We start from the raw sequence: 12,766 nt of genomic DNA, 5'->3' as shown, positions 1-12,766 counted from the left end.
AAAAATGAATCTGGAATTCTGGATGATGTTAATTTAAAAAAAGAAAATTCAACATTTTGGTCATTGTAGTATTTCACTTAGGTGCAAAAGGCTTGGGAATAAGCAGAATACATGGAATTCTCCCAGGACTCATAAAACAGAAAACACTTGAGTATTTCTCACTGGGTTCTTTTATTCCCTCTTGAACAATTTCTAATAGAAAAGGATTGTATACAAGAGCCCTCCTGTACAGAAATCCCTTATATCTACCAGTCTTGCTGGGAATTCCAAATGTTCACAACATCTCCAGTGTTCACTGTCTCTCAGTAAGCACAGGAACGAGTTACCTTCTGTATCTATGAAAAGTCTCACTTGGGAAAAAGTGGCATTAAAAATTTAAGCTAATAGTGGAAATGAGATGTTTACCATTCTTGGAAGATTATTCTTAGATGACAGGTAGAACAGAAATCATTTTATATAAGAAGTGTCATTAAAAATACCACCCTACTGAGAAACTCCTGTAACACTCTAATTTCACTCAATACAGGACCTGCAGTAACTGTGGAACACGTGTCACCAGACTCACCTGTGACGTGACATTAAAATTCTCTGTATGGGGGTGGTTTGGTTTGCTTTGAAGGCAGATCTGAACTCCCTCTGCCTGAAGCCAAATTTGTGTGAGGCCTGAGAGCTTTGATCTGCAGGTGCTGTGCTCTGGCAGGCTCTGAGCACACCAACAGAGCAGGGCTGGCTGATAACTGGGAGCACCGGGAAGGCTGGGACAGGTCTATCAAAAAAGATTAATCCTTCAAATATGCATGTGTCAGGAAGGGTCGTTAACTCCAGTCTTCACCCCTACAACAAGGTAAAGTTTGCTCTGAATAGGAGTGACTCCAAGTGCTCTGCTGGCATCTGCTGTTCTCTCAGCAGTGGCCAGGTGACAAAGTCAGGCCAGCCAGACACCGAGGGTCACTCACTCTGCAGAGCCCAGCTGCCCTGCACAGCCAGAGCAAACCACATCCCTGCCTCTCACACTGTGGTTTCTCAGTCATCTCCTATTCCTTCTATAAAGCACAATAATCACAACCTGCATTACGTTCTCTAGCTACGGACAAGGAGAATTTAAGAGCCATCTGCACAGCTGGAATTATTAACTAAAGCTCATAAAAAATAACAAAGGGAGAGGAAATGAACCATCACAAGGGAGGACACATCAAATACTTCAGTGTTAAGCATCCGATTGCTGCAGGTACTAAGAGCAGAGTGCAAGCTTTTGCCATCAGCACTTCAGAAAAATGCAGAGAAAACAGCCCACACACTTTAAAGATAAAACAAATATACAAGGAAACACCTGAAACAACAAATCCTTGTCAGGTAGTTTCATAACAGTCTCTGAAGGCTTGGAGATAAGGTTTTTGTGGCCTAAGCTTCACAGTCTGGCAGATCTTCTCTCCCCACCTCGAAGGACTCTTTGCTGATCGACAGCAGCTCACGCAGCTCTTTGTTTTCAAGCTGCAAAATCAACATTTTTGCTGAAGTAGAAATGAGCTAATTCACAACTAAAGGACTATCACACAAAGGTGCTAATTTGTAGTTAAAAGATGCTAATCTTTAGAGTCCCTCTCCTTCACAGATACATAAAGTTTGGACATTACAGTTTGTAATGCAAGCATTAATACAGTACTGGCACACTAGAACCACATAATTTAAACCTTATCTTCTTCTGGCTTTATTTATTTATATAAAGAGATACATAAAAAGGATACAAACACTAAGAACTTGAAAATAAACAAACATGTTCTTCATTTCCTAACCCCATCCCCAAACTTTTAGTGTTGTAAAACGCTAAAATAACTGTTTTGTTGACACAAACACAGAAAATACAGAGAAAGTCTAGAGACACCCAAAGCTCAATTTATCTTCAGCAACTGGCTCTGTTCTTACCTCCAACTGAGCCAGTTTCTCCTGAACTTTAAAGAACTGCTCGTCATCCACCTGAACAGCTTTTCTCATCACCTCTCCCATCTCACATATTCTGTCTATTTGACTTTCAATTTCCTGAAAGACATAAAATTAATACATTCAGTAAGTTCAGGCAAAAGCAACAGTCATAATTTATCCCTTCTAAATCACTTACTTCCATTTTCCTGATTTTGGATTCTTTCTGTTTTAAATTTTAATCCTTTCCTCCCAAGCACTTGCAAGCCTTTCTACCTTGCATACTTAAGGATAATATCTTGTACCTTACTGTCCTTTATCAGCAGTCCTATATCAGTGAAAACAGTGAATAGAGACACAGCAACCAGCAAGGTAAGGCACCCTGACTTAAAGGGAAATAATTTCAAGTGTGCCAAGGTCTGAGACAGTAGATTCAGGCTCATGTGAACATGATTAGTAGGCAGTAAATTTTATACTGCTTTATTAGAAAAGCCTGACTGAATTTATAAAGACACCAAAAATAAAACCAAAGAAGATTTCAAGTGTGGAGTAAACAGCCCTATCTCAGCAGGATATCAAGCAATAAAACTACATCAAGTAAGACCAGAACTTCCTGAGGCAGATTTTTACAGAATCTGTCTAGATACAGCAATAATCCTCTGGAAGATGCATTTTGCTGAAGCTCAGAAATGCACATGGAACAAACACTGACAAATTCCAATATGGAGCAAGAGCTCCTGCTTGAAGAGCAATAGAGCACATAATCTGAGAGGGTGGAGTTTAAGTGCCCATAGTTCTCTACTGCCTCTGGAAGATAAATTTATCACAGAGCAGAGGATTCAGTTTGAAACTCCATTATTCAGAAAGTATGTAAACAAATTAGAGCATCCAGAAGAGAGGTGGAAGACACAAAGACTTTGGGGAAGAAAGATTATTATTTTTCTAAACAGGAAGATGGTTATACTAAGAATGTAGTTCTTTTAAAGACATCATGAGTTTCCTATTGCTCTCAAAATGGGGGGGGGGAGGAAAAAACTCAAGGACTTAATCTGAAGTACAGAAGGCTTTGCCTAGACATTGAGATAGTCAAGGGATATCCCTCAAAGGGTTCCTTCAGAACCTTTTCAGCTCTGCATTGTCAAGTTTGGTTCAAATGTAAAACCTTGATAAACAGCAATTTGTGCACTCAGGGAGGCATTGGTAGCTACACCACTTACCTTCAGAGGAGTTAAGCAACTCAGAAAAGAGAACCAGTGAGTTGCCACATACCAGTGCAAAGAAATACATGGGAAGAGTTAGGCTGGCTCCAGTTCTGATGAAAAAACTACAAGATATGAGATGTCACTGGGTTGAACCAACCTGCTGCTCTCTAATCAGATAAAAATGCATTTAAAAAAATTCCTATCACAATTCCTAAGTTTTAAATAGAAATTTAACATTATTTTATTATTACTAGATACCTAAATATGAAACAGGCAGCAGTTATCAGCAGCCACATCTCAGAGTTCTGAAATCACTGAGCCCAATGTGTACAAAGGTACACTTTAAGCCACCGCACAGAGTATCTGGATTTAAAAACACTAGGGAGAGAAATCTCTTAAGAACTAAACATACAGCTCACAGAGTTTAGGAGGTTATTTTGCCCTCTGTTACAGCTACTGAACAGGAATGATAACAACTTGGACATCTTTGACTTTACTGCAGAGGATCAGGTACATTAAGCTTAACCCAGGGAAGTCACCACCTGTTTGAAAGAAAAAGCCTCCACCTGGGCTGTGAAGGGGTTGTGCCTTTCAGTGTCATCTCGGACAGCTGTTACAACCTGTGTGCTCTGAAAGGAACAGAGGGGAAAATACTAGCAAAGAGAGTCAAGATTTGGAGAAAATGTACTTTGGAGCACAGACATTGCAGGAATGGAAACAAAGATTGCACAACAGCGAGCGGGAGACAGGGGTCTTGAACACTCTCCTGTCCCCATCCCACCTTACCCCGGAATTAGCCTGATGGACTTTCAAGGCTGGTTCTGCCTCTTCATGCTTTCTCCCTTCCAGCAGCTGTAACATCTGCTTCCTGTACTTGCTCATGATGAGTTCTAGGGCGTCCTGGTGCTCCTCCAGTGAGACCCAGAGCTCTGCAGAACACAGCCTGTCACGGCCACGAGCGGGAGCCACAGCAGGAGCCCCGAGACGCTCGCTGGGTACCAGCTGCGGGCGGGGCCGCCGCTGCCCCATCGCTCCCCGGCCCGGCACTGCCCGGATCCCCTCGGCCGAGGAGACTCCGTGACCCGCGACCCAGCGGGACATCCAGCCATTCTGCCACAGGCGACAAAGACACACTTCTGCTCTACTCAACAAGTCCCTCCCGCCGGGACAATCCCGCACGCCGGGTGCACATCACCCGCCAGGATCCGCGCTCGGCCCCGCTCACCCCTGTTCTCCTGCTGCAGGTCGCGGATCTGCGTGTTCTCTTGAGCCAGCACCACGTGCGGCCGCAGCCGGGACGGGTCGGGTCGCTCCGCCGCAGGGCCCGGGCCCTGCCGAGGAGACATAGGGGGTCGGTCCAGCCGCTTCGGGCCTACCGAGACGAGAGGGTCGATCCGGCCGCGCTCACCTGGTCAGCGCAGCCCGCGCCCGCCTCCCGCATGGCGGCCACGCGCCGGTGCAGCACGGCCGACTGGTCGATGAGCGACTCGGCCGCCGTGTCGTGCTCCTTCAACCGCTCCAGCAGCGTCCGCGCGTCCGTCAGGATCTTATCGATGCTGCAACTCATGGCGGGCGGCGCTGCTCAGCCCCGCGGCGGGCCCATGTCCCTCGCGGCCCCACCGCCGCTCTGCCCCCGCAGCCGCTCTCGGCCCCGCTCCGGCCCCGCCGCCGGGCGCGGGCAGACGCGAACCCGCGGGGCCGGGACCCCGCTTCCGCCCGCGGCCACAGCGCCGCCAGTGCGCAGGCGCGGGCCGGCGCGAGCCCGCCGATCCGCCAAACGCTCGCCTGGCGGCGCCAGAGCGCCGCGGCTGGGCAGAGGGGCGGGGCCGACCTGCGGGACCGGGGCTGCCCTCGCCGTGCCCGGGGGAGGCTCGAAGCCTTGGAGCGTTCGCTGGCTTTGGGGCGTTTTGGCGTGAGGGGACACCGCGCCCCCCCTGGCACACGGCGTCCCAAAGCCGCCTGCCCCACGTGGAGGTGCCCCCTACCACTAGCCGCCCACGGCGCGGTCCCGCGTGTCCGAGCCCCCCGTGCCCTGAGAGCCCGGCCCCGGCACGGCCCGGGGAGGCCGGGACAAGGGCGGCTCCGAGCGAGCGCTGTTCGGCACAGGCTGTTTGCAGAGGGCCGGCGGCCCTGACCCTGGGTCCCGCTTATCTCTGCGGCTGCTCCCTCACAGCGCGATCAATCCCGGCTGGAAGCTGCGGGGCTCCCATCTTATCTGATGCCGCTATTTGTCCCTTCCAACAGTAAACATCCGCCACTCAAAATAACAAGCTATGCAATGCTGACTCGCTGCTTTGATTCTTATTTGCTAACTGAAGCTACTGTTGGTGATCCGGGGTGTCCTTGAGGCTTTGTGCCGAAAGGTTTTGTTCAATAGCACCGACTTCATTAAAAATTTTTTCAACAATAGTATTTTAGCAGGACTGCCTTTGATTTGAATAATCTTTCGAGTTTAAATTCCTAATCACACAGACACATGAGAAAACTCCAGGATGCTTTATCAGATGAAGGTTCTTTATGATCTCAGAGATAATCAAGCCTGGTGTAGAAGTGCTGAATGAGATAATTTCATAAAAGCAACAATCTTAAAACATGCACACAATGCAAAAGAGAACAGGGAAAGCAGCTGCAGTTGGAATATTTCATGAGAATCAGATTAATTAGTAAAGTATGAGAGCTATTCTGCAAATCTGGGAAATGTAATCCTTCTACTGGTTTGGACATAAAGTCCAGACCATGGTTATAGCATATTTCACCTCCTGGTCCTTCCCTATTTTGCATCTTGGTAGAGAATACTATAAAGTTAAGACAGTTTATTAGAATTCCTTTTTCCTAATAGCCAAGTCATGAACACTTGGAAAACTGACAAATATTGCTGTGTGGACCATCCTGGTTATGGAACAAGTTGGATAACAATTGTCCTGTACTAAAATGGACACATCATCCCTAAGCCCTAGCTAGTGCTGGTCTCTCCAGTCCCACTCTCACATCCTCACATGACTGCCCGTGTGCAGTTCAGCACCTGCTGCTGCCTCCCTCTGCTCCTATTCCCAGCTCCGTGCCTGCCTCCAAAGCCTCCAGAGCACCCATTTCCACAGAATCCTCTGGGCAGGCTCACAGCAGGCCTGGCACAGCTCCATGGAATGAGCTCTGTGTCACTGAGCCATCTTTCCCTTTTTCACTTTATCCAGCACAGGGATTTCTGTGAAACCAAACTAGCAGTCCCTGAAGTTCTCTTAATTCAGGCACTCACTGAGCCATTTAGAGATGTGGCACTGGGAATTCCAGTTCTCATCCATAGGAAATCAGCTGAAGGAGCCCATGGTCTGGGCAGTGTGAAGGATCATTTCACCTCCGCAGAAGCTGCACTAGGATGTGTCTGAACCACTGGCCTGTTCTGCTCTTGTGTTTATAATTCTGATTGAACACTCACTTCTCCCTGGTGTCAGAGGTGCCATCCTGGCCTTCCCTGCCAACAGGGACAAGCAGAAGGTAGCTGTGGGCCAGCACTGTCATTTCAGGATCAGTTTATTTCCTCCATGGCATTCTGGCTTCTAGAAATAAAATTCCAGCATGAGGGAGATGAGAGTCTATGACACCACTACCACACTGCCACACAGCCCTTGCTCCCACTCGGGGCTGGGGCTCAGCCCCTCTCCAGCAGATCTGGACACAGAATCATTTGTGCAAGGGACAGCAGAGTGAGTTCCTGTGGCGCCAGGACACAGAGAGGATCCCAGTAGGACAAAGCTCCTTGCTTTAAATGCTGGGAATGCTTGTCACCAAAACTTCAAGTGTGTAGCAACAGAGCTTAAACAAATCAACAGATGAGCATTTCTGAGTAGGGGTGCCTTGTAATTCCTTTGGCTTATCACATCTATTCTGTATAAACTAAATAGAATGTATAAATGTTGCCTCTCAAACTTTTTAGTGTTTAACTTCGATTTGATTAAACACTTATGTGTGTGTACAAAGTGAAAAATGGGGTTACAGGAGGTTAATGTTTTAATGCTTTTAATAACTCTTAACCACATGGCTGTATTTTGTCAAACAGAGCACGGGGTTGTTGTAGCAGGAGAAGTGGAGGCTGGATAGCAGAGTACTGGGACACTCAGAACAACAAGGCTGCTGCAGAGCCCAAACTGCTTCCAGGCCATCTTTGGAAAATCAAAAATAGTATTTCTATGGTGGGATAAATACATAACAGTTCTGAGTACAGCTGAGGAGGCTCTTGCTAACAGTAGGAAAATCACAAAGAAATCTAGATGGATCAAAACTGAACAAAATTGCTGAGGGGACAGGAGCACCTCCCCTATGGAGACAGGCTAAGAGAGCTGGGGCTGTTCAGCCAGGAGAGGAGAAGGATGTGTGCAGACTTCACAGAACCTTCCAGAGTCTGAAGGGGCTACAGGGAAGCTGGAGAAGGACCCCTCATCAGGAACTGCAGGGACAGGACAAGGGGAAATGGGTTCAAGCTGAAAGAGCAGAAATTCAAGTTATATATTTGAAGAAATTCTTCCCTGTGAGGGTGGGGAGGCCCTGACACAGATGCCCAGAGCAGCTGTGGCTGCCCCTGGATCCCTGGGAGTGCCCAAGACCAGGTTGGACAGGGCTTGCAGCAACCTGGGCTAAGTGGAAGGTGCCCATGGCAGGGGGCTGGACCAAGATGGGATTTAAGGTCCCTTTCCATCCAAACTATTCTGGGATTCTATGAACAGACCAGTAGCAAATGGCAACCTCTGTGACAGATGGAGTGACATCTAGATATTGGAAGTAGAGAAAAGAATAAAGGGCAAATTTCTAGGATACTTCTTGTATTTTCAGTAAAATTATATTAATTGTAAGAGTGGTCAGAACAGGTAGAAACATTGTGGCTAAGTGTCTGAAAGCACAAGTCTCCCATGGTGATGCAGCAGGGTACAAGCTTTTAAAAATTAAATACAACAATTCTCATTTCTATTACAAGTCCTTCCTTCAAAACCTAACTATTTCAGCAGCTACAGCTGTTTAAAAAGCAAACCAGCCCCCTCTCACACCACACACCCCAATACATTCTGACTGCTTGCTTTTAAAATTAAATGGTAGTGTTAAGACAGCTCTCAGCTACTGTCACAATTTCAGTGGTATTTTGCCGTCAACAAAAGTGTAGCACAGACACGCGTGGGCTAGGAGCCCAAAGGAATTCTCCTGTTCTTCCCAACCTATACTTCAAGGCAGATTAACGTGGTATAATGCAGAGTTGTCCTGTGACAAAAGTTATTACCAAGGAACTCAGTCTTATTGTTCATCCTAATTATCTTGCTTTGATAAATCTTGAGGAGTCACCCACTGCACCACAGTACTCACATTTATGAGTCTAATATTCTTTCTACTGTTAAAACAAATGTCTTCAAGATGGAATCCAGGCTGGAAAAAAGGAAAAACATTATCATTGATAAATGGATACATCCAGTTAGTTCAGTCTCTCAGCAGCAAGACCACTGCTGATAAAATGCTGAGCAAGGGATTCCACAATAATTATTTTGTAATGCTTAATACAGTGTCAAGATCTGCTTTATGGAAATCAGGTCTTGGCTTCCCTTTGCTGCACCTAAAAAGTACAGTCACTGTCTGTAGTTATGAGTATTCTCTATGAACTACCAGCTCTTGAGATTGTAATTAAACTTAATTCATAGCTTTCCTTTCTTCTACCTTGTACCTTGCTGGAGCATTTTATTAACAAATCTTGGTCTTCCAGCTAAGGGGAAACAGATTTGGCAGAGGGTACTGGTGTCAGGGGAGGCAGGGGAGGTGTCAGGGTACCCAGGAACATTGAGAAGGCTGAATGGATTAATTTCTTGTACCTACTCTGCCTTCAGGCACTGCAGATTAAGAGAACAAACAGGAAAAACAGTAACATTTTGTGGGCTGTCCTGAGATTTTCAGATGAGTTTAAGGCAGTCTGGCTCTTGGACTGAAATTTGACATAATGATTAGCTCTTCAAGATTTGCCTTACAAGCCTGTAAGAAAATGCAAGGTGAAACTATCCAACAAATTCATGATTAAGAAAAAAATCAGTCTTAAAAAGATCAAAATTGTTCTTCCTCTCTGGTCTGACATTTCATCATTTATTCCCAAAAAAGCATATAAGAGCTTAACAAGAAGTTCCATCTTCTGAGTTATTTCTCATCCATTTTGATTGTGAGGGTTTATCTGATACATTTGATGCAAAACAACGAGTATTTCTATTATCTCACACTAATGAACACTTCTCTGCAGTGCTAAATGGGAGCTGTTCACCATGCAAGGTAACGCCAAAAGGCAAAATCACTACTCACAAAGCTTTGTGCTGCTTCTTACCCCCAGGACTGAGAGGTTCATCCACACCCAGGAAGAACAATCCCAAGAGTATCAGCAATCCTGAACCTTTGGAAGATCTATAAAAATAGAAGAGAGGGGGAACAGAAGACTGGTGGTTTTTTCATGAATTTCTCAACAGATTGGAAAAGAAATACAAAGGTCTTGGAACACAAAACTTTTGGCATGGATGTGTCTGACAGTGTATTTTATGCCACTGAACCATTTTATTTCTCTGACACAAAATAGGTAAAGATTAGGTGAGATCATTTTGATATGTGATCTGTATTTTTAATACTCTGCTTTCTTTAATATTGCTCAGAACAGTTTACCAACAGGAGGGATTTAATCCTAAATCATTTTAATATAACCTTTAACTCACATAGAACAACAATTACTGTAATTAGCAATTAGTTTTCTGAGGGGTTTAGTCATTTAGTATTTGACTCTTGCTTTCATCATTTAATGATTTACAGTAATGAGCTGGAACATCAGTATTTTGTACTGAAATATCCAAAATAGTTGTCCAGGCATCCTTGCCCTCATGTGACAGATCTCAGATGGCTTGGAGAGAAGTTAGCCAAGAGCAATAGACAATGCCATCGCTTCTGCTTCAGTTCTACTGAAAAACAACAACAAAGTGACTGCTGTGCCTTGCAGTCAGGGCTCAGTAGCTCTTGGAGGGCTGTTACTCTGCTGAGATCCTGCTCTTTGTTTGAATTTTGTTTGACAAATGCTTTACAAATGAGCAGAAGAGGTGGTTTATGTTTCATTAATGAGGCTGATAGTGGTTAATTACTGAAGTTACGTAAACAATCCAATACCAGATCAAGCTAAACGGGTCATTTATGTAGAGAAGATCCAGCTGGAGTAGATGCAATTTCCTTTAACTATTCAGATACCAAATGAATCACAGACATCTGGAATCTCCAGTCCAGATGAACAAAGACTTGTGCTGACCTTGAAAATGGATTCTCTCAGCAGGTATGGATCCAGGGAAGTTCTTTCTTCATCTCCAGCTCCCTCACCCATCAGACCTTTGGAACCAGCTGCCCAAGCTCCACGGGGATTTGACTGCCCAGAGCTCCCAGTTTGCATTGGTGGCAGTGAGGCTGCACAAGTGCTGCAGCAGTGTCCAGGTCAGGCTGCTGTCACCAGATTGGCTTGTTTTCCACAGAAAACTGTGTGTCCCTTATTCCCCACTTCAGTGCCACTTCTGGATGTTGGCTCATGGCATGGACTCGTTCAGCTCCTATTTTCAGGCCATATCTATGAGTGACACTTTGTTTACTTACTGCTAGTAAAGCAAGCTTGGAGTCTGGTATTATTTCCTTTGCCACTGAAGTGGCTCTGGGCATGTTACTGACCAGAGACTTCAGCAGTGTTTTACAGAATTGATGTATGTATAGAAAAATAACAGACAACAGAGGTGGAAGAGAGCTTAAAAGTCCTTTACAAAAAGTCCTCTTTACAAACCAAAACAGCTCAGAGCAAACAATTCCTGACTTCAATCTGGTTGCCCAAACTGATCTTCAAAACAGCCAGTGGAGAAGATTGTACAAGGAACTCACTCCAGTGCTATTTTTACCACAGTAATTGCTTTCTCTACTTTGTAATTTAAATGTCCCTTACTCCTAAATAACCTTTCTGGGTTTTGATTATTTACAAGCATGGAAAAGAGTTTATTTTCATCTTCTTTGCAGCAGTATTTTAGGTGACTCAAGTGTGCCCTCAAGTCTCCCATTTTTGTCATGCTAAGCTTTGAATAGGAACAGTGATTTGTTAAAATAATGTAAATATCTGTGTTTACATAAATATATGTATTTAGCCAGTCACCTGGTCTGAATCACTTCATGATTATGCAAAATAGTTTAATTACTACAGCATGGGAGTAAATTAACATTGGGCTAACAATTACTGCAATTGATTTCTACTACAACTAAGTTTTATATAGTTATTTTATAAACTCATTTATAAACTGATTTTAGAAACTGAATTTACCTTGAATCCAGCAGGCTTTATAAACTGAGTAGAATGAGGATTTGATGCCTTTTAAAAACCTGGGCTTCAGGCTTAAGCTCCCTGGAGTCAACAGGCTCTAAATACCCACATCCTACAGATAATTTGAACAGCTTATCAGTAAGGTTCCTTCTATCAGAAAAAAATGCTAAAAATAAAAGTCAGTAGCATTTCAAATCTAACCACAATATTTCACAAACTTCTGCTTGTTTTTCCAACTTTCATGAGAAAGGCTGGATGAAAAAGTCAATGGGATATTGTGAAAGAGATACTTCTGTAAAAAAAATATTTGTTTTATCAATTGTAAAACCTTCAGTTTTAGTATTGAAGTCTTTTTGATAACTTGGCAAGTTCCTGTATGAGGCAGCTTTTACCAGAAAGACAAGTGCTGATCATAATTAAGCTTAGAACATCAATATCTTCATCTCTGCTGCATAATCACTGAGCTCCAGCCCCCCCATCACTACACGTGATCAATGTAGGACATCTGAAAACTCAGAAAACCCCACAATATGCTCAAATAACATTTATCAGTCTATGATATTTATTCATGATTAGTTGAAAGACTCAACTATTCCACTCCACAGACATTCCTAAATGGCACATGGAAATAAGCAGCCTTAGCTGCTGCTCTTCTCTGGAGCCCATGGGATATAAATATGTCCCTCCTTTGAAGGGTGATGGCAGTTAATCCATGAAAACCTACTGTCCCAAAAGAGTATTTTAAGTTACTTTGCTGTAAGTTACCCAACAGGAAATTATATTTTCCTTTTCCCATCTAATTTCATGCAGTTTCCAACAAAAGCAGATTTTCCCGGGATGAATGGGGAACTGATCTTACAAAGAAGGCAGGTGAGCTCCTGGAGTGAGGTTTGCAACCTGCTGGGAGCACTGGAAGAGCATGATACCTGATAAAATTCTCTGTCCAAAAGGTCACATCTACCTAGGAAACAATGAAAACATCTAATTGCAGTATTAATTTATTAGATGTTACTAATAATGGAAATACTTGGGGTTTTAAAAATGAAATTTTACTGAGTTAATGGCAACACAAACTTAAGTTCATTGAGGTTGCCAAGGAACTCAGTGTGAGCCTGGTGTGTGCTGCATCACCACAGGGGTGTCTGGATCAGAACCCAGAGGACAAGGTAAGTGTTTGATGTTTGGAGGTCCTGACCTGATCCAGCCTTTCCAAATTAAATTATTATGTCATGTAAAAATCTCCAAATAATACTACTGCAATATTTTCCCTGCTTGGGAATTGAACTTTTTCTATCACCACCCCAACATG

General features: G+C 44.2%; 1 protein-coding gene across 2 annotated transcripts; it reads right to left on the bottom strand.

Moving 5' to 3' along the window:
• Positions 1-152: 152 nt before the first annotated feature.
• Positions 153-4,821, bottom strand: SIKE1 (suppressor of IKBKE 1). Of its 2 annotated transcripts, none has more exons than XM_014258975.2 (5): positions 4,528-4,816; positions 4,345-4,450; positions 3,906-4,048; positions 1,924-2,037; positions 153-1,491 (listed from the first exon to the last, which is right to left on the bottom strand). In XM_014258975.2, exons 1-5 carry the CDS (start codon positions 4,684-4,686, stop codon positions 1,402-1,404), a joined length of 612 nt encoding a protein of 203 aa, XP_014114450.1. In that variant the 5' UTR covers positions 4,687-4,816; the 3' UTR covers positions 153-1,401. The 2 variants fall into 2 exon arrangements, with proteins under 2 accessions (XP_014114450.1, XP_014114451.1); XM_014258976.2 differs by lacking the exon at positions 153-1,491 and adding an exon at positions 3,135-3,241 and having other exon boundaries at positions 4,528-4,821.
• Between the last annotated feature and the right edge of the window lie 7,945 nt (positions 4,822-12,766).

Source organism: Pseudopodoces humilis, chromosome 26, assembly GCF_049639895.1.
Source record: "Pseudopodoces humilis isolate 2021_Gansu_Grassland_sample_001 chromosome 26, ASM4963989v1, whole genome shotgun sequence".
NCBI lineage: Eukaryota > Metazoa > Chordata > Aves > Passeriformes > Paridae > Pseudopodoces > Pseudopodoces humilis.
The sequence above is the reverse complement of the archived record's forward strand: the minus strand, read 5'-3'. Positions and strand labels throughout refer to the sequence as shown.